Below are 21,526 nucleotides of genomic sequence, written 5' to 3'. Positions count from 1 at the left end.
TTGGCACTTATATAATTCATAATATTCATTATTCAAGAACACTTGAAAAATGTCCACAAAAACGTTTTGGTGCTTTATAAGGTTTTTGTGCCTTTCGTGGGGCTCAACAATAACACAAAAGTATAAGCACAATAACGGTTTTGGATCTGTCTCGTCTGACCGATACTCGATCTGCAGAAAGTGCCAGTAACAGAGCCGATACCGATTATTGGACCGATGCATCCCTAATTACTAATAATATAAAAGCATTTGTTATAATACATTTTGTATACATTTATTCCTTTGTTTAACTGTTCTATCTGATTATTAGACAGACTTCTATGATCCATAGTAGACAAAACTGTTAACAACAACAGCAAAACAAGAGGGTGAATGTGAGCACTGGAATAAAAGTTAAATGCGCCGTCAAAATAAAAGTCCCGCCTCGAACACATCAGCCAAGCAGAAAAACATATTGGCCAGTGCCCATTTTGAAAAATGCCAAATATCGGCCGATTTATTGTCATTAGCGATATATCGGTCGACCACTACTCTCTATATTAATAAGCCAATTTATATTGTCAATGGTTTTATGTTACATTGTCTGGAGATTTTTTACGTTTTTCGTTGTCCAAATTTAGTTTTCATTCTATTTATTTTGAAGGGGCAAATTATAATCTATTGATATATTAAAATTAAAACATTTACATGTGTGGAGATTTAATTTTACATAAAGTTTGTAATGTGTTAAATATTGCAAATTAATATATAGACATATATTGCAAATTAATATATGGTCATATTTTGCAAATAATAAATTTACATAGTCTGATATCTAGATGTATTTACATGTAAAGGAAATGAATATATTAAAATATTTCCAATAAATATATATTTTCATATATTTATTATATGTTTAAAATATAAAAAATGGGCTAAAATCAAATATTGAAAATTGTAAATATATTTAAAATATATTTCAAAATATATTTTAATTTAAGATATATAAACATATATAAATCTATTTATTATTAATATATTTCAATCTATGTGACTTCTGTATGGGTTATATGCTGGATTTATCCTTGTCAATAAAAATGGTCTAAAGGCTGAAATGCTGTTCCATAAGAGTTTTTTTTGTTGTTGTTGTTGTTTGTTTTGTGAAAACCTATATCTGAAAAAAAAAATGTTGATTAACATTTAAACTCCTATCTGATTATATATATATAAATATATATATATATATAATTATTATTATCTAACTTTGCGGGCCCTGGTATATTTTTTTATCACTATCTTCAAATAAATTACTAATGTAAAGTTTTGGGCATATGGCACTCATGTTAAAATAAGCATGATTCCAATATTGACCGAAATAATCGTGTAATATATTGTGCTGAGAGGTGGTTTAGGAGAGATGAACGACAGACACATACTCTGCAAGCATACTTGTTTTTTTACTGAGAACTCACACTCAATAATAGGCCATACACGTACATTCAATAGGGGCGTGCTTTCATAAATCTCACTCAGAATAATCTATTACACTCCTTACCCCTTAGATTTGAACATCTTCCTTACAACATAAACAGCTTGAAAACATTTTTTTTTTTTTTTTTTACTACAACAGAAAAAAAACTAATGGCTTCCAACCATTTAGATGACAGTATTACAAAATAATATAACAAAATATTACAACAGCTGTTTCTATAACTTCAAGCATTAGCAAAGAACACCCATAATACTGTAACTTATAAATCCAGCCTTTTTGGAGCAGTACGCATCCTCTGAGGATATCTCCGAACAGTTTCCACAGCAGGTGTTGCACTCCTTGGAACTTGTGGTGTCAATTTCTCTGTGCTCTCAGGGCTCTTAGGCTCAATGATTGGCATGGAACAGTCACCAACGGTAGGAAAATTCAGTGGTCCTCTGTTATCATCATGACACTTGAATTCGGGATCTCTAACACACCAGGCATGGGGGATCCTTCTGCAGTGTTTCTGGGCAACATATGGTCCACATGCACAGTGCGCCTTCTCTGACCCTCCTGCACGACATAACTTACAGGACCCTTTCGCTCAATCACTGTTGCACTCAACCATTTCTCCTGCCCTCCTCTGAAATTTAGGACTCTTACTGGTTCTTCCTCCACAAAGGATCTTAGGACTCTTCTTCCTCGATCATGTTGTTTCTTTTGTTCCAGCTGTTTTTCTTGAACCGACTTTGCTAGATCAGGCTTCAACAGTGAAAAACGAGTTCGGATGTAACGTTTTAGAAATAGCTCGGCTGGTGTTTTACCAGTTACGGTATGAGGTGTAGAACGATACATTATCAAGAAATTTGCCAATTTGTGCTTGAGTGAAAGCATCTTCTTACCATGTTTTTCACAAACATTTTTCAGAAGTGAGTGTTTAAGTATCTGAACAGATCTTTCTGCAGCACCATTCGAGGCCGGGTGATAGGCAGGGACTCGTGTATGTTTTATTCCATTTCCCTTTAGGAAATCAGTGAACTCAGAAGACACAAGCTGTGGCCCATTATCGGAGACCACCTCCTCTGGTATTCCATATGCTGCAAACAATTCTCGCAGTGCATCGATGGTGAGTGAGGAGGTGATTGATGACATTGGCACCACCTCTAACCATTTTGAATGACTGTCTATCACTACTAGGAAGAACTGCTTGTCTTTTTCTGCAAAATCAATGTGGATCCTCTGCCATGGCCTCTCAGGCCATCTCCAAGGATGAAGGGGTGCTCCTGCAGGTGAATTTTGAACTGCCAGACAGCAGCTACATCTGCGCACTCTCTCTTCAATGCAGCCATCTAATCCTGGCCACCACAGGTAACTACAAGCAAGGGACTTCATACGGCAGATTCCTGGATGCTCATGGTGTAGCTCGTCCAGTAGTCTTGAACGATATTTGGGTGGAATTACAACACACAGCCTTGGTCCTTGGTCCTATGACATTTTTGCATGCAAATGAAGGGGAAAACTTCAAGATATCGGCCCTAAAAATCGGCAGCACATATCGGCCATCGGCAGACCCTGACCTCTAAACATCGGCTATAGAAAAACCCATATCGGTCGATCTCTAGTAATGCATAAGGAACAGGTCTAGCTTTCTGAAAGATTGGTGTTGCATCAGGACAGACTCGGATAGTTGCTTTGAAATCCTTAATGGCACTCGGTTTGTCAGAAAATACCTCTGTGTGTCATCTCAAACACAGTTTTCACTGCTGGGTCAGAGGCCACTTCAGCTTTCTCCACATTGAAAATGTTTGGCCAATCTAACTGAATTTGAACTGAATAACTGAATAACCTTTGACAATGACCAATGGCAGTGTCATATTCTGCTTTTCATACTGCACTGGCACATCTATAGATCCCAGCAATGGAATTCTCTCACCTGAATATGTAATTAGCTGCATGGTGGTTTTGCTTAATGGTAAGTGTGACAGGAACTCCTTGTATGATAGTTCTGACATTAGCGACACAGCTGCCCCAGTGTCCAGCTGCATGTCCATACACTTCCCATCCAATTTCACATACACTACAATGCCTTTTTTTCCATCTGAGGTTGTGTATATTGTATACACACCAAATAACTCTGATTCATCCTCTTTTGCTTCATTACCACTCTCTGCTTCCAAATACTGTGTCTGTCCAGCTGCTCTTTTATTTCTACAGGCTCTTACAATGTGTCCGATTTTGTTGCACCCATGACACTTCTCATTTTTGAACCTGCAGTCTCTAGCAGAATGTTTCCCAGCACATCTGTAACATTTATTGCTTTCTTCTGGTCTCTGTTCCCTCTTCTGGTATTATCATTTTTCAGAATCAACTCTCCCCTTAAACTTTCCTTTTCCTCTTTTATGAAACAGTTTTGCTTCATTCATTAAAAAGCTTCTACAAGAATTTACTTGAAAATCTTTTTAAATCATATTTAAACAGGGTCCAAGTGGTCTGTGATGGGGTTGAACTCCAAAACAACTTTCTGTAAGAAAAAACACTCAATATCGATTAGAATTTCATGCCTGAGGTGGGAAAATTTATTTTCTTAAAGGTTTGACTAATCCACTATCACATGAAATTATCAGAAATATAACTATTTAAAGTATATATAGAAAAAAAGGTATGACCCAAAAGGCACCCATTTCAGAGAATCACTCCTGTCACATATTTACTTATGTGTCAAGGTAGATTGGAGTCTTATTATATCATTTGATTACAGAAAAAAGGTTTTAAACAGGGTAATGGATCAAAACATACAAGTAACAGGATGTACATTAATCTTACATTTTAACACCTTTTTTCTTTCTATTTTTTAAGATTGTAGAATAGATTTAGTCTATAACCAAGATTTCAATACATGATGATTGTGAATGGGATTTTTAGTTTTAGTTTAGGGATTTTAGTCATTAAATGACTTGAGGCTTCAAGACTGAACTCAGACTCCAGCGATAAAGACTTCAGACTTGACTAGGACTCTAGGTTAAAGACTTCAGACTTGACTAGGACTCTAGGTTAAAGACTTGAGACTTGACTAGGACTCTAGGTTAAATACTTGAGACTTGACTAGGACTCCAGCGATAAAGACTTCAGACTTTACTCAGACTCTAGGTTATAGACTTCAGACTTGACTAAAACTCTAGGTTAAAGACTTCAGACTTGACTAGGACTCCAGCGATAAAGACTTCAGACTTGACTAGGACTCCAGCGATGAAGACTTCAGACTTGACTAGGACTCTAGGTTAAAGACTTGAGACTTGACTAGGACTCTAGGTTAAATACTTGAGACTTGACTAGGACTCCAGCGATAAAGACTTCAGACTTTACTCAGACTCTAGGTTATAGACTTCAGACTTGACTAAAACTCTAGGTTAAAGACTTCAGACTTGACTAGGACTCCAGCGATAAAGACTTTAGACTTGACTAGGACTCTAGGTTATAGTCTTCAGACTTGACTAGGACTCTAGGTTAAAGACTTCAGACTTGACTAGGACTCCAGCGATAAAGACTTCAGACTTGACTAGGACTCCAGCGATGAAGACTTCAGACTTGACTAGGACTCTAGGTTAAAGACTTGAGACTTGACTAGGACTCTAGGTTAAATACTTGAGACTTGACTAGGACTCCAGCGATAAAGACTTCAGACTTTACTCAGACTCTAGGTTATAGACTTCAGACTTGACTAAAACTCTAGGTTAAAGACTTCAGACTTGACTAGGACTCCAGCGATAAAGACTTTAGACTTGACTAGGACTCTAGGTTATAGTCTTCAGACTTGACTAGGACTCTAGGTTATAGACTTCAGACTTGACTAGGACTCTAGGTTAAAGACTTGAGACTTGACTAGGACTCCAACAATAAAGACTTCAGACTTAACTCAGACTCTAGGTTATAGACTTCAGACTTGACTTGGACTCCAGCGATAAAGACTTCAGACTTGACTAGGACTCCAGCGATGAAGACTTCAGACTTGACTAGGACTCTAGGTTAAAGACTTGAGACTTGACTAGGACTCCAGCGATAAAGACTTCAGACTTTACTCAGACTCTAGGTTATAGACTTCAGACTTGACTAGGACTCCAGCGATAAAGACTTCAGACTTTACTCAGACTCTAGGTCATAGACTTCAGACTTGACTAAGATTCCAGCGATAAAAACTTCAGACTTGACTAGGACTCCAGCGATGAAGACTTCAGACTTGACTAGGACTCCAGCGATAAAGACTTCAGACTTGACTAGGACTCCAGCGATAAAGACTTCAGACTTGACTAGGACTCCAGCGATGAAGACTTCAGACTTGACTCGGTCTCCAGCGATAAAGACTTCAGACTTGACTAGGACTCCAGTAGGGCTTTTAACGAATATTCTAAATTCGAATATGTATTCGAATAGTTAAAAAAAAACGAATTTCGAAGGTGAAAATTACTATTCGAATTAAAAAAAAAATTTGGAAAAAAGGCCCGCGGTAGTAGAGGCGTGGTTGTCTGCTTTGCGAGTGGGCGCGCTAGCGTGCCTGTGGGTTCAGGGACAGGTCACAGGAGTCGCACAACTTGCACTGTCTGGCACAGCATCACTGCTGAAAGTTATCGCGTCTTCATGGAAGATGCCAGCAAGTGCAGAGCCCAACTCGACCGCAGCAGAGAAAATGAGGTAAAATTGTTGACCCGCGAGATAAAGTTGTATGCAAGCTATTTAAGATACAGTTAGCATACCATTCGACCACTAGCAACATGAGGTCACAGCTCAAAAATGTGCACCCAAATGAGCATGGCATAATGTGTGGAACTCCAGCTAAACAGTCACGTCTTGACACTTAACGTTACTTTGCATTGCTCGACGCAAGCACTTTGTCTGCAACACGACAAGAGGCCATAACGGATAAAATAATTTCGTTCATTTGTAAGGACATGAGACCGATCAGTATCGCGGATGGGGCACGCTTCGGGGAGTTCTGTCTAGCAATGGATCTGAGGTTTGATTATTTATCGTTTCATGTCAAGGAAAAGTTCCATGTTTACCACAGCACAGCTCGCTCGGAGCATTCAATGTCAGTTCTATATGCTGTAAAACTTCAATTAATATTAATAATATTTGTTTCAATCACTGAATGAAGCCTGCTATATTTGGGACAACAGTCGCGACCTTAAATTGCTTGCACAAAAATGTGTTTGTTCATTTAGACCATTATGCGCAGAGAACGTGAGGGTGAGAGAGCGTGAGGTCTGCAGTCTTGACCATTAGTTGATTTCCTTGTTTTTGTGTAGGTAATACGTTGTCATAAATGTTTAAACTTAAATAGACTATCTATACAAGTACTTATGTCTCTTTGTATTATTTTTGCCTGTTATTGACGTAATGCACGTCATTGACAACATGTGCAACCAGATGTTCGAATAGTTTGAATATTCGTGTATTTTTTAGAGGGAATATTTGAACGTCAATTTTGAGCTCCAGCGATAAAGACTTCAGACTTGACTAGGACTCCAAGTTAAAGACATGTGAACATCTCGTCAAACTCAATCGAAAATAAAATTAGATTAAGCAGACCTAAATTACAAGAGCGATTTCGCTTCTGGATTGCAAAAAACACATCAGTGATGAATGTGTCAATATTATCTCATGTAGAAACATTTGGCAATAAACAATTAGCTTGATAATGTTTATGTAACAATAATAAATTGTGTGCTTTTTTAATATACCCAGCATCAAAAGTAGAACAGTTAGCATTAGAGCTTATCATTACTACAGTCTTTTGTAATTTAGCCCCAGGACTCCTTTAATACCGGGTTTAGGTTTCCATTCCTACTTAGAAGAGAAGCAAAGAAGGAGCAATCACATTACAGTTTTTCTTGCATTTGCGCTTCCAAAATACATCTTAAACAGAATAACTCTGTACAATTTAAAAAAATAAATCTCAGTCTCTCTTAAAGTGTTACAGTCTCTTCTTCAGCTTCCTGATCAAGAACAATTTGTGAAAATCTTCTCCTTTACTCCATGAAAGAGTAAGCAAACTACAAGTGACACACATGCATTATAAGATAATTGACCATAACTTGAAACTCATAAGAAACAGTGATATCATTAATATCATGCAGCAAAATGATAAGCAATAATAAAACATTTTGACATTGTTCTTTGGGAAGGAAATCCATCTTTGAGTTGAACTAAATCTCAGAGTTCAATCTGCTGGTTTTGAAGATTATCTTTATTCACTGTGATAACTTGATTCACTGTGATAACTTTAGATGTTTCTTTGTCATATCACTCGTAACGACTGGTTAGAAACAGATTAATCCAGATGATACTGCTTAATGCATTACTGTTTCAAGTTTGATGAGTGCTGGATCTGAAGATGATCTACTTACTGTGTTTTTTGTGTGATTGTTTTTTGTATGACTGTGTAGAGAAGATAGACGACTGAAACACTTCCCACATTCAGTGCAGTAATACGGTTTCTTCCCAGTGTGGATGTTCATGTGTACCTTAAGGTTTGCTAAGTGTGAAAAACTCTTTCCACATTGATTACATATAAACAGTTTCTCTCCTGTATGAACTCTCATATGTGTCATAAGGTTTACTTTTTGTGTAAAACTCTTCCCACACTGACCACATGTGTACGGTTTCTCTCCAGTGTGGATTAACTTGTGTTTCTTCAGGTTTCCTGACCGATTGAATCTCTTGTCACAGTGTGAACACTTGAAAGGTTTCTCTCCAGTGTGGATGTTCATGTGATCCTTAAGGGCAGTTAAATGTGAAAAACTCCTTCCACATAGATTACATAAGAAAAGTTTCTCTCCTGTATGAACTCTCATATGTGTCATAAGGTTTGCTTTTTGTGTAAAACTCTTCCCACACTGACCACATGTGTACGGTTTCTCTCCAGTGTGGATTAACTTGTGTTTCTTCAGGTTTCCTAACTGACTGAATCTCTTGTCACAGTGTGAACACTTGAAAGGTTTCTCTTCAGTGTGGATGTTCATGTGATCCTTAATGTGAGTTAAATGTGAAAAACTCCTTCCACATTGATTACATAAGAAAAGTTTCTCTCCTGTATGAACTCTCATATATGCTGTAAGGCTTCCTTTTTGTGTGAAACTCTTCCCACACTGATCACATGTGTGTGGTTTCTCTCCAGTGTGGACTAACATGTGTTTCTTCAGGTCTCCTGACCGACTGAATCTTTCGTCACATTGTGAACACTTGTAATCTTTCTCTCCAGTGTGGATTTTCATATGTACCTTAAGGCTTAACGATTGTGTGAAACACTTCCCGCACTGATCACAAGTGAATGGTTTCTCTCCAGTATGAACTCTCAAGTGAACATCAAGATTATATTTGGATGTCAAACTCTTTCCACACAGAGTGCAGATGAAAGATTTCTTGGCTCCTCTTGTCTTTAAATCTTTCTGTTTGGTTTGAGAGCAACTCAAATGTTTTTCTGAAGTTTTGACATGATTCTTCTCCCGAACTTCATTTAATTCTTCGTTCTCCTCACTTTCTTCAATAAACTCTAAAATAAAAGCATAAACAGTTCATTTTTCAGTAACTTTGGGGAAAAAAAGAGACACGTAAAAGTACATAAAAGTGTACCCTGTTGTAACAGAGTAAAGACGATTTATGTATAAAATGTAGTTCCTTTTGATGCAATTTTACAATTTATACTTCCCTGAAACTTTTGAGTTACACTGTATTCAGAATATGATTTTTTAAACATTATAGACAAAAATAGGGCTGGACGATTAATCGAAAAGTAATCGAAACTGAAATTCAGAACCTCTAACCGACGTAATTTTCCCATGATGGTTATTTAGGTTTTTTAATCCTGTTTATACTTCCCCCTTAAAAGCACATGTAGCCACATGACTCTGCCCCGTCCAGTTAGAGGCATAAAAGCAAAACACGGAGGTGAACGCCGGTTCAACACATAGTGATGGCGCAAGAGCGGTGAGCCTTGCGTCTTCACTAAACTTTGTCAGTTGTAATTGTTTTATGGTTTGGACATTCAAGTGATTAGACGATTGGATGTGTATTATTTTATTCGAGCTACCATGTTTGCGCAGCTGCATTGTGGCACAAACACTCATATAAACTGTTGCTGTGAAGAAACTAGTTGTCAGCGCTGTCCTGTGATTTATCACTAAAGTAGCTTAGAATCTCAAAACTTATTATAGCATATTTTTCTACTTTTGAAGGAGACGTTATGACTAATTTACACACGCAATCACTCGTGTCTCGTACTGGTGCTGTGCAACCCTCTACATTGCGAGTAATCACTGGCTTTTAGCCATTGGCTAATAAGTTCTTAGATTTTACTCGCCAGTGTGTGTGTTCAAGGCTATTATAAGATTAGCAAATTTTTACTCGCTGAACACCGACTAAGCGCTTCAGAGTTCTCTCTCCATCAAGTGATCTGTACTTTTCAGTTCATCTCAATGGATGCACAGCGCACCTGTATTTGATGCTCTGTAAACTCTGTGTGAAGGCGCTCGACTCTCCGTCGCTTTACTGATAGCGCTGTTTCTCACACATGCAAAGAGAGAGAGAGCGAGGGTCTTCCCACACTGAATCGACATGCTACATGTAAACTATATTCTTTGTTATCTTCTCCTGTCAAAGTAATGGAGGTCATTTAGAATTATTCAACTTTTTCGAACAAGCAGAAGATATGATAAGATAAGCAAATGGCAATTTCATTGGCTGACGCTCAACTATTACCATCCCTGTTTTGATTTCAGCAAATCAGTTCGACCGAACCCAGACAACGTGATTAATATTCATGAACCCAGCAGCTCATCAATCCATAGTGCATTGTATATTGTTAGCTTGGTAGTAGAATAAGTAGTAGTATTATCTTTTAATAATAATTAATATGATCTATTACTTTTTTTTTTTTTTTACAGAAACCCTCAATGACCAAATATATCTTAAGCTTCACCACCAGTCTTAAGTTCAGTTAACATGACAAATATGCATTCATTTATGGTTACCAAGTTTTAGTTCTAATCACTAAAGTTCTATCATTAAATAGTGCTTAATACCAAAATATAATGCTTGACCGACTGAATAAGAAGCTAAGATTTAAGAAGCTGTGCCATTTTACAAAGATAACCTGATTAGAATATATATATATATATATATATATATATATATATATATATATATATATATATATATTTACATGTGTGTGTGTAAAATAGTATATCAGTCTGGCGAGTAAACAAAAAATATTACTAGCCAATGGCGATTATATTTGTCACGTCCCCGGGCTGATCTGTCTGTTTTTCCCAACAGTGTGTGTGGTTGTTTACACTTACCATGTGCTTCTGTGTCACCGTGGTGCCTTGTCTCCGCCCTCTTGTTTCATTATTATCTTGTTATTGGTCACCATCACCTGCTCTGCATCATCACAATCACTCCTCTATTTAGTCTTCTCATGTGTGCTGTCTGTTGTCAGATCGTCGTGTTGTTCTCGTTCATGTCTCAGCCTTGTCCTCACCTCTTTTATTTAGCCTGCACAGAGATCGTGCCCATTTTGTTTTCATCCTTTAGTTTTGTTTTTTCCCTCTTCCTCCTGCTTTCAGGCAGCGCTACTCTTCAGCCTTCCGGGCTCGCGATCACCGATCGCTGTCACTCTTCTTCTTCGCCGCACCGCAACGCGCCACCAGTTCCCCGCCTCCCTGTCAGTTTATCTGGCCATTGCATCAGTGGATTTCTAAGTGGAATTCGTCCAGAAGGCTCTTTTGGGTCTGCTCCAGACTGCCCTGTTCCTGGATTGTTTTTGTTTGTTAATATTTTATTTACTTTTATTTATTTCTGTCCTTTGAAATTAAAGCCCATCTAATAAACTGACCTTTTTGAGCACCTGCAACTGAGTCCCAGTCTCGCTTTGACAGAACGATCTGACCACCATGGACTCAGCAGGTGCAGATCCCCTCAGATCAGCCGTCACCCAGCAGGGCATTCTCTTGGGCCAGCATGCCTCCCAGCTAACATCCACATCCCGGGAGGTTGAGTTCCTTAATGCCCAGTTGTCGGAGCTGACTGCCCAGCTCCAGGAACTTCGAAGACAGACATCTGCCAGATTGGAGGACCCCACTAGCCTATCCTCTACCCGTCATGACCCTGAGCCTCAAGCCAACAACCCACCTCCCTATGATGGGAACCCTAACTCCTGCAGAGCCTTCCTGTCTCAGTGCTCCCTAGTCTTCGCCCTCCAGCCCCACCGGTATGCCCAGGAAGAGACTAAGGTGGCTTATGTTTTAACCCTCCTTACAGGCAGGGCCTGTGACTGGGGAACTTCAGTATGGGAGGTCCGGGCTCCCTTTTGTGCTTCTTTTGAGGACTTTCGACAGGAGATGGTCAAGTTATTTGATTGTTCTGCTCAGGGTGATGAGGCAGCAGCCCAGCTGGCACTGCTACGGCAAGGAGGCCGTTCAGTGACTGAGTTTGCCATTGAATTCAAAACCTTAGCAGCGGCCTGTGACTGGAATGAGGGGTCTTGCAGAGCTGTGTTCCGCGCTGGACTAGACAAGGAGATCCAAGACAAGATCGCCACCCAAGAGCTTCCAGTTTTGATGATCTGGTCGACTTGGCCCTCCGTGTAGAGAACCGCCTTCGCCTTCGTCACCAACAACTGACTGCTCGCACTTCTTGGAGGGTGGGAGAAATGACCAGCGAATCCACCCCGGTCCTGCCTCTGCCATCTCCTGCTGACCCTGAACCTATGCAGGTGGGACGTCTGCGTCTCACTCCTCAGCAGAAGCAAGAGAGTCTCACCCGGGGCTTATGTTTCTACTGTGGGAGGGCCGGACACTTCGTCGGAAAATGCCCGCTAAAAGCCAGGGCCCATCAGTAGCCAGGGGGATTCTGGTGGGCACATCTCCTCTTAATTTCCCCCACTCTTCCCGCACACTACTTCCCGTGGGTGTCCAGTTTGGAGGTTCTAGTCACTCCTGCTCGGCCCTGGTGGATTCTGGGGCTGGTGGTAGTTTCATGGATACGGCACTGGCCAAGCACTGGGGAATTCCTGCCATTCCCCTCTCTACTCCTATCCCTGTTCGGTCTCTTGATGATTCCCTATCACTCACCTCACCCCTCCTGTAAGTCTTATTGTTTTGGGCAATCACCATGAGATAACCGAGCTGTACCTTCTTGATTCCCTGAGTGCCCCCGTGGTTCTGGGACACTCGTGGTTGGTGCAGCATGGCCCTCATGTGGATTGGGCCAGAAACTCAGTTTTGTCTTGGAAGCAGTCTTGAGTCTTGTTTGGGTTCTGCCTCTTTTCCTGGTGCTGTGTTTCCTGTTGTGCAGGTGGATGATGCGGATCTGTCCTGGGTGCCGGAGGAGTACTGCGATCTGGGGCAGGTCTTCAGCAAGTCCCAGGCTGTGTCCCTGCCTCCTCACCGGCCTTATGATTGTGCCATCAACCTCCTCCCAGGCATTTCTCCGCCCAGGGGTCGGTTATATTCCCTGTCTGGTCCAAAAAGAGAGGCTATAGACAAATATAATCGTGAGTCCCTTGATGCCGGTCTCATCTGTCCCTCCTCGTCTCCTGCCGGCGCATGATTTTTCTTTGTTAAGAAGAAGGATGGCTCCTTGCGCCCTTGTATTGATTACAGAGGTTTGAATGACATTACCATTAAGAATAGGTACCCCTGCCCTTAATGTCATCTGCCTTTGAACTTTTGCAGGAAGCCAATGTCTTCAGTAAGTTGGATCTCCTTAATGCCTATCACCTGGTTCAGATTCGAGAGGGGGATGAGTGGAAGACAGCATTCATCACTCCTTCGGGACATTATGAGTACCGGGTGCTACCCTTTGGCCTGACAAATGCCCCAGCTGTCTTCCAGGCCCTTGTTAATGACGTGTTGCAAGACATGGTTAACAAGTTTGTCTTTGTGTACTTTGATGACATTCTTATTTTTTCTCCTTCACTTCAGGTACACACCCAACACGTGCGCCAGGTGCTACAACGGCTGCTGGAGAACCAGCTATATGTTAAAGCGGAGAAGTGCGTTTTCCACTCAAAGTCAGTTCCCTTCCTGGGCTATATCATTTCGGCGGAGGGAATCAAAGCAGATCCCGCTAAGGTAAGGGCCATAGCCGAGTGGCCACCTCCAGAGTCACGCAAGGCACTGCAGCGGTTTCTGGGATTTGCCAACTTCTACAGGCTTTTCATCAGAAACTTTAGTCAGGTTGCTGCACCCTTGACAGCTCTTACCTCCACTAAGGTACCGTTTAGGTGGAATTTGAAGGCTCAGGAGGCCTTTAATGACCTAAAGTCCTGATTCATTTCTGCTCCTTTTCTTTCGTTTCAAGACCCTGAGCGTCAGTTTATTGTGGAGGTGGATGCTTCTGAGATTGGAGTAGGTGCGGTCCTTTCTCAGAGCTCCCCCAGAGATGGGAAGGTACATCCCTGTGCCTACTACTCTCACCGCCTGAGCCCAGCAGAACGGAATTATGACGTAGGGAACCGGGAGCTGTTGGCGGTCAGACTGGCCTTGGGTGAGTGGCGTCACTGGTTGGAGGGGTCAGCGCAGCCCTTCTTGGTTTGGACGGACCATAAGAATTTGGAATGCGTCCATTCGGCCAAGAGGGTGAGTTCACGCCAGGCCCGATGGGCACTCTTCTTTGGCCGGTTCAACTTCTCTCTCTCGTATCGCCCAGGCTTCAAAAATGTAAAACCTGATGCCCTCTCCAGTCTTTACAGGGATAATAAGAGAACCGATGCATCAACTGAGACCATTATCCCTAAAGAAATTGTGTTGGGGTCCCTCTCCTGGGACGTGGAGAGGAGAGTGCTGGAAGCCATACGAGAGAGAGAGGTGCCAATGGGGTAGACTTTTCGTGCCGGCTGTGCTGCGCCTTGAAGTCCTCCAGTGGGGGTATTCATCCAAGTTAGTCTGTCATCCTAGGGTTCGGAGATCTCTGGCTGCCATCCGCCAGCCATTTTGGTGGCCATCCATGGCCCAGGACGTCAGGCAGTTTGTGTTTGCCTGCCCAATTTGCGCCCAGAACAAGAGTTCTAATCAGCCTCCTGTTGGTCTGCTACACCCCTTACCCATCCCCTCCCGCCCCTGGTCACACATAGCCCTTGACTTTGTCACTGGTCTTCCACCATCGAGGGGTAACACCGTAGTATTGACGGTGGTTGATCGCTTCTCTAAGGCAGCGCATTTCATCCCCCTTCCCAAACTGCCTTCAGCTAAGGAGACAGCTCAAGTGGTGGTTGACCACATCTTCCGGATTCATGGCCTTCCAGTGGATGTGGTTTCTGATAGGGGGCCACAGTTTGTCTCCCGGTTCTGGAAGGAGTTCTGTCGACAGATCGGGGCCTCTACGAGTCTGTCGTCAGGTTTTCACCCTCAGACCAATGGGCAGTCCGAGCGGGCAAACCAGGTTCTGGAACAAGCTCTCCGCTGCCTGACGTCCCATAATCCGAGTTCTTGGAGCCAACAGTTATCCTGGATTGAATATGCCCATAACTCCTTGCCAGTAGCGGCCACAGATATGTCTCCATTTCAGTGCTCCATTGGTTTTCAACCTTCTATGTTCCCCTCACAGGAGCCCGATGCTGCTGTTCCGTCTGCCTTAGCCTTCGTCCGCAGGTGTCGCCGCACCTGGAGGAGGGCTGAGGAAACCTTGGCTTGGGTTTCCAGATGAACCAAAGCAGCGGCTGACCGTCACCGTATTCCTGCTCGACACTACGTATGTGGTCAGAAAGTATGGCTATCAACCAAGGACCTTCCTCTCCGGGTGGCTTCTTGCAAGTTAGCCCCCAGGTTCATGGGGCCATACCAGATCACCAAGGTATTGAGTCCGGTGGCGGTAAAGCTCAAGTTACCTCCCATAGTTGGTTCCAGTCTTTCATGTTTCTCGGGTCAAGTCTGTGTTTCATTCTCGCCTTAACCCATCTGCTACTAACCCTCCCCCTCCCCCTCTAGTGGATGGTTCCCCAGCCTTAACTGTCAGGAGGTTGCTGGATGTCAGACGTCGAGGTCGGGATTTCAGTATCTGGTGGACTGGGAGGGATATGGTCCAGATGAGAGGAGTTGGGTCCCGGCTCGATATATTGTGGATCGGTCGCTGATCGAAGACTTCAACCAGCAGCGTGGTGGTTCCTTCCCTGGAGCGCCAGTGGCCGCTCCTGGGGAGGGGGGGTAATGTCACGTCCCCGGGCTGATCTGTCTGTTTTTCCCTATAGGGTGTGTGGTGGTTTACACTTACCATGTGCTTCTGTGTCATCGTGGTGCCTTGTCTCCTCCCTCTTGTTTCATTATTATCTTGTTATTGGTCACCATCATCTGCTCTGCATTATCACAATCACTCCTTCTCTATTTAGTCTCCTCATGTGTGCTGTCTGTTGTCAGATCGTCGTGTTGTTCTCGTTCATGTCTCAGCCTTGTCCACACCTCTTGTTTAGCCTGCACAGAGATCGTGCCCGTTTTGTTTTCATCCTTTAGTTTTGTTTTTTCCCTATTCCTCCTGCTTTCAGGCAGCGCTACTCTTCAGCCTTCCGGGCTGGCGATCACCAATCGCTGTCACTCTTCTTCTTTGCCACGCCACAGCGCGCCACCAGTTCCCCACCTCAACACCGCCCCCGCCTCCCTGTCAGTTTATCTGGGCATTGCATCAGTGGATTTCTAAGTGGAATTCGTCCAGGAGGCTCTTTTGGATCTGCTCCAGACTGCCCTGTTCCTGGATTGTTTTTGTTTGTTAATTTTTATTTTTTTTTATTTTATTTTCTGGCCTAGACAAAAATCCCATGTTTCTGTAAGGAGAAGTATTAAATATATTTGATCAATTACACAATGCATTGACATGCATTTTGTTGGAAAAAAAGGGTCACTTATTATTTGAATTAATTAATTTTACAACAAACAAAACCTAAAACTGCTTGAAAGGTTATGGGCCCTATTTTAACAATCTAAATGCAAAGTGTAAAGCGGATGACTCAGGTGCACTCAGAGCTTGTCCAAATCCACTTTTGCTATTTTAACGATGGAAAACGATCCGTGCACTGGGGCACATGTTTGGAATGGGTTTTCCCCATTATCTTAATGAGTAATGGGCATAACGTTCAATACACCAATCAGAGTGTCTTCTTCCATTTCCTTTAAGAGTGAGATGGCGGATCGCTATTTACATGGTGGAATTTGTTGGCGGAAAAGCTGAATGCTTCTATTCTCGAAGAAACCGATCTGCTCCTGCGCGAAGATAAAGCACACAAGCAGATCCACGGGACAAGCAGGAATCCACCAAAGCTCCAAGCGATGAGTCAGTTAATATATATGTGTGTTTATTGGCACAATTAATATATATGTGTGTTAATTGGCACAACATATTTGCATAATATATATATATATATATATATATATATATATATATATATATATATATATATATATATATATATATTATGCAAATAGGTAGCCTAATTCTAATACATGCAATGACTATCCATCATTACATTTTTATATTTATGTAGCCTACACAATAATATTGTTTTACACTGTAAATCCTTTTGTTCTACCAGCGCGCGCTCTTTAAATAACAAAAAAATATTGCTCCATTGACTTTGGACTAGGTTTGAGTTTGTCTATGGCGCAGTCTATTTTCAGGTCCTTAAAATAGCAATGCGCCAGAAATACACCTGAACACACATCTTTTTTTAGACCTGCACGCCCATGGGCGCACAAATGGGTGCAAATGCATTTGCTAATTAAACAACGTTGCGCTAGACGGGACAATGCAAACGGAGCCGGACTGAAACTAGCAAACACACTTGCACTGCGCCTTGCGTCGCATTGCGCCGGGTGTATGATAGGGCCCTATAACTGTCACTATTGTTAACCATCTAGGGTCGAAGATCCCACTGATGTGGTTTGTCATGTTTATTTTTGCAAAAAGAACTAAAAATACACCAACATTTTTGATTGGTCAGATACGAAATAAGGTACCATTTGAAATCGCAAAGGGTAGGGCTATGTTGGTAGCAGTGAGACCCGCGTCACAACCGGGGTTGTCTACTGCCACCGGCTGTAGTTCATGTTATGTCACGCTTTCTATAACAACCATAATACAAAGTTTTGTATACAAGTGCAATAAAAGTAATAGTTGCAAATTATTTTATTTAGACTAAAAGTCTATGGTAATTCACAAATTACCTCAAATGCCATACACAGCATTTCCTTTAGATTGGCATGTTTGAATGCAGGAGAATACACAGTTTATGCATTCAGCAAAGACATTATCTGTTGGGCGTTGGACCTTGTTGGGAAACAAAGTACTACATAGTAGATCTGGAGCCATTTCTATTCATGTCATCAATCCACATTTGTACAAGTTCCCGTAATTGCAAACCTGGCTGGTCAGGTTTGGTGAGTCTATCTCCAAACTGGCCAAATACAAACCAACTAGACATCGATAAATTAAATATGTTAAAAATAAAGGTGGCAACGATTCCTATTTCAAGGGGAGTACATGCAGATGAGGAGTGGGCGACTGCAAAACTTAAATTTAATTATATTTAAAATGAATGCACAGTCGATTACGTTAAAGCCCCTCCCCTTCCATTCTATCATCCTCTCAGGTATACCCAGCGCTCACTTAAGGTTATCAAAGCTAGTAAAACGCTTGTCTCACTGACTCATTTAGAGCTCACGATGAAGTGGGCTATTACCTCATATTTTAGCAAAAATGCCTCAATGTCTAAAGACAGTACCTCAGCCGAAGGAGTGACTGTAGATTCAGACAAAGAGCAAGAAAATGAGTAGGCAAGTGAAGGGCCAACTCCTGCAGCTAAAAAGAAATGTGTAAAATTCCATACTGAATGGCTGTGAGAATTTCTATGGCTAAGGTACAAAAAAGAGAGAAATGAAATTAATATTGTACACAGTTAGGAACTAGTGCAGGAAACACAAAATTTGCAAAAGGGTGTTCAAACTTTAAACACGAAACTATAAAGCTCCACAATGAAAGCATTCCATCAACATGTTTCCTGCCACACTAGAGTAGACAAAACTTTGGATCATGTTTACACAAACATTGATGGAGCTTACACCGCGACCTCCCTCCATCACCTCGAACCTCATCAACCGTGAAGCCATCAGTGAGGACCATCAAAGTGTGGCCAACTGCTGATCATGCTGATAGTGTTTAAAATTATCTTTCAAGCTGTTTAATGGCATTCAGCAGGTGTTGCAGTGCTTCAGTCCAAAAGAAGTGGAATAAAAAACAATGAACATGAAAAACAACTGTGCCCTTGGCAACACTGGTTCAGATGGAGAACACAGAGCCATAGTTCACTGATAATCTACACAAAGTCGCTTTCAAAACCGCAGGCGATTCCTTGCAATTTTGAAAGTGATTTTGTGTAGATTATCAGTGAACTGATGTCAAAATAGCCGTCCTGGCAAGTAACTTTGTAGATTTAACAATTATTTATCTATATTGAATTTATACACTGGAGTACAGATGCACTGATCAACCAGACTTTTTTTTATTTATATTTTAGACTATCTTGTTCTGTGCTTGCACACAAACTGCACTGCAATCATTTTCCCAATGGCCATTTGTGTGGAAATGCTATTATGTAAATGGCCATTAACATAGGCCAGAGATGCTGAAGACGGACACAAAGAGGAGAAAATACAGTAACAGACAGAACAAGATCACCATTCACGATGCGTAAAATATAGGAAGAAAATCCAAACATTGAAATTTATATGAATTTTAAATTCATATAAAAGTCAGGTTATTCTGTTTTTGAAATTATACCGTCTAAATGTAAATCAAACATTGCAAATATACTCTCAAAATATTTTAACTTTAATCTTTATTCATGAAACATTCTGACTTTGTTCTCAAAACATTTCGACTTTATTTTGTTTAAATATTACGACTTTAATCTCGTAATCGTATATTTAATCTTATATTCTAAAACGCTCTCGTATGGTTCGGCAAGCACTAGAACAGATTTAATATTTAAATCAGACAACGCATCTGTAAAATGAATTACCATGATTAACATGTAAAACAAACAGGGTTCGGATAATGTATGTTTTTGTTGATGGATGCGCATTCTGGATTCCCAATACATTAGGACTACAGCAATGAAAAAAACGGGTGCTGATAGCGCACAGGCATAGGTGAGACCAGAACATCACACACTGATATTTGTCTTTAAACTAGACTGATGTAAGCTTTGCCAGTGTAAACATTTAGGAGCCAGAAGACATGAGCTTGTGTGCGCAGTGAGAAGATTTGTGCATGTGTTCATCTGAAGCGTGCCAACCTGTGCCTCAAAACACACAATATTAAGCTCTCTCTAAGGTATTGTGTTTAAATGGACAAATTCATACAAAAATTTGCCCGTCTTGGTAAGTATACTAAAGCAGACATAACCGGCTGAACGTAATTACAGTGTCTTAAAGTGACAGCACTTTCTTAATATTAATCAAACGGCAACAACACAGAAATCACTAACTGCTCGGATAGCTTTTACAATTTTAATTAAGATTAATATTTAATTTATAGAGTCAAATATGCAATGCTGTTTTACATTTCATTACTTTTATAAAATTTCTGTACTTAAAAACTGTTAGACCTAAAAAAAAAACTGAAAATCACTGTTCATTTTATTAGAATCTTTATTCCATTATTTGTGCTGTTCCTTGTAGCTAGTTAGATTATTTTTATTTTCTTTATTTTTATTTAACAGTATAGTTTTCCCCTAAACATAGCACATACCAAATTGTACCAAAACCATGACTCTAAAACCGAACCTTGAGTGAGTTGAACCATTCCACCCCAAGTGAGTAGTATCTAACTTAAAGCCATAAAAAGTTTTAAATATGTTAAATGGTATAAGAAAAGTCTTAATTATAATTTTAAGAGGTCTTACAGTTGGGGACAGAAGGACAGCTGGATTAAACTTCAAAAGGCAATGATGTCATTGAACAAATATGAGTGCTGCAGTTAAAACGCAGGGCGGATGTCTTTATTTTAATCTATCTGAAGAGAACCGACTGTCCTCAGAAATGTGTAGTTGCCATTTTTATTTATTTAAACCTTTAATTCCTGATAAAGCAACATTTATAAGTGCAAAGTTGCTTTGTGTACAGCTGTTATCTGGGAAACTGCAATATTCCAACCACCTCATTGCAAAGAATGAATTTGCATTTCCAAAATGCCTTTCTTGCAGTTTATATTCAGATCAATGCGAATATCAACTCATGTTTTCATGCAGCAAACAGTTGTAAATGAGTTAATGTGCCTTCCAAAAATCTAAACAATTTTTAAATCTAAACGATTTTTTTTTAAATGACAATTTATATGATTAATTTATATTTTTTCATAAAAATGGTCTAAAGGCTGAAATGCTTTGGTATAAGATTTTTGTTTTTGTGGAAACCTGTATCTGAACAGTAAATCATGTAATTTTATGGCTTAATACGGTGTTACTATAGACAAAAGCTGTAGTCTAGAGGAAGAATAAACACAAACCTTCTTGTTCCTCCAGTTTAATTCTCCAGGTTTCTGGTTCCTCGTCTTTTATTCTCCAGGTTTCTGGTTCCTCGTGTTTTATTCTCCATGTTTCCAGTTTCTCGTGTTTTATTCTCAATGTTTCTGGTTCCTCGTGTTTTATTCTCCATGTTTCCAGTTTCTCGTGTTTTATTCTCCAGGTTTCTGGTTCACTCGTGTTCTCTTCACTCTCTTCTTTAACAAACTCCATCTTCACAGCAGCAGATCTCAGTTCAGATGATACTCCTCCAGATATTCCTGCTTGCTTCAAAACGTAGTCAAGACTAAGGGGATAATAGGCTATTACAAGTATTTACTTACCGATTCAAAAACGGTATTTTTCTATTTACAGAAATAATTCTAAAAGCTTAGCATCACAACAGAACAACAGAGAGCGCGGTGACGCTAATCTTCTTCCTCTGATGTTTAAAGGTGTTTGGCAAACAAACAAATGTGTTTTAGCGCCAAACGCTGGACTGGAGAGAGAAGCGACGAGAGGAGGAAAATAATAAA

General features: G+C 40.6%; 4 protein-coding genes across 4 annotated transcripts in view; 1 reads left to right on the top strand and 3 right to left on the bottom strand.

Moving 5' to 3' along the window:
• LOC132094302 (gastrula zinc finger protein XlCGF17.1-like) overlaps positions 1-21,526 on the bottom strand; it is a 216,357-nt gene that overhangs the window by 58,658 nt on the left and 136,173 nt on the right. The window lies entirely within an intron of this gene.
• Positions 1-21,526, top strand: part of LOC132159925 (gastrula zinc finger protein XlCGF57.1-like) — a 486,703-nt gene that overhangs the window by 379,860 nt on the left and 85,317 nt on the right. The window lies entirely within an intron of this gene.
• LOC132158455 (gastrula zinc finger protein XlCGF57.1-like) overlaps positions 1-21,526 on the bottom strand; it is a 102,348-nt gene that overhangs the window by 39,976 nt on the left and 40,846 nt on the right. The window lies entirely within an intron of this gene.
• LOC132131153 (gastrula zinc finger protein XlCGF57.1-like) lies at positions 1,898-21,459 on the bottom strand. Its single transcript, XM_059543177.1, has 3 exons — positions 20,996-21,459; positions 7,810-8,999; positions 1,898-2,215 (listed from the first exon to the last, which is right to left on the bottom strand). Exons 1-3 carry the CDS (start codon positions 21,222-21,224, stop codon positions 1,898-1,900), a joined length of 1,737 nt encoding a protein of 578 aa, XP_059399160.1. The 5' UTR covers positions 21,225-21,459.

Source organism: Carassius carassius, chromosome 1 (genome assembly GCF_963082965.1).
Source record: "Carassius carassius chromosome 1, fCarCar2.1, whole genome shotgun sequence".
Lineage (NCBI taxonomy): Eukaryota > Metazoa > Chordata > Actinopteri > Cypriniformes > Cyprinidae > Carassius > Carassius carassius.
This window is presented reverse-complemented; position numbering and strand designations above follow the sequence as displayed.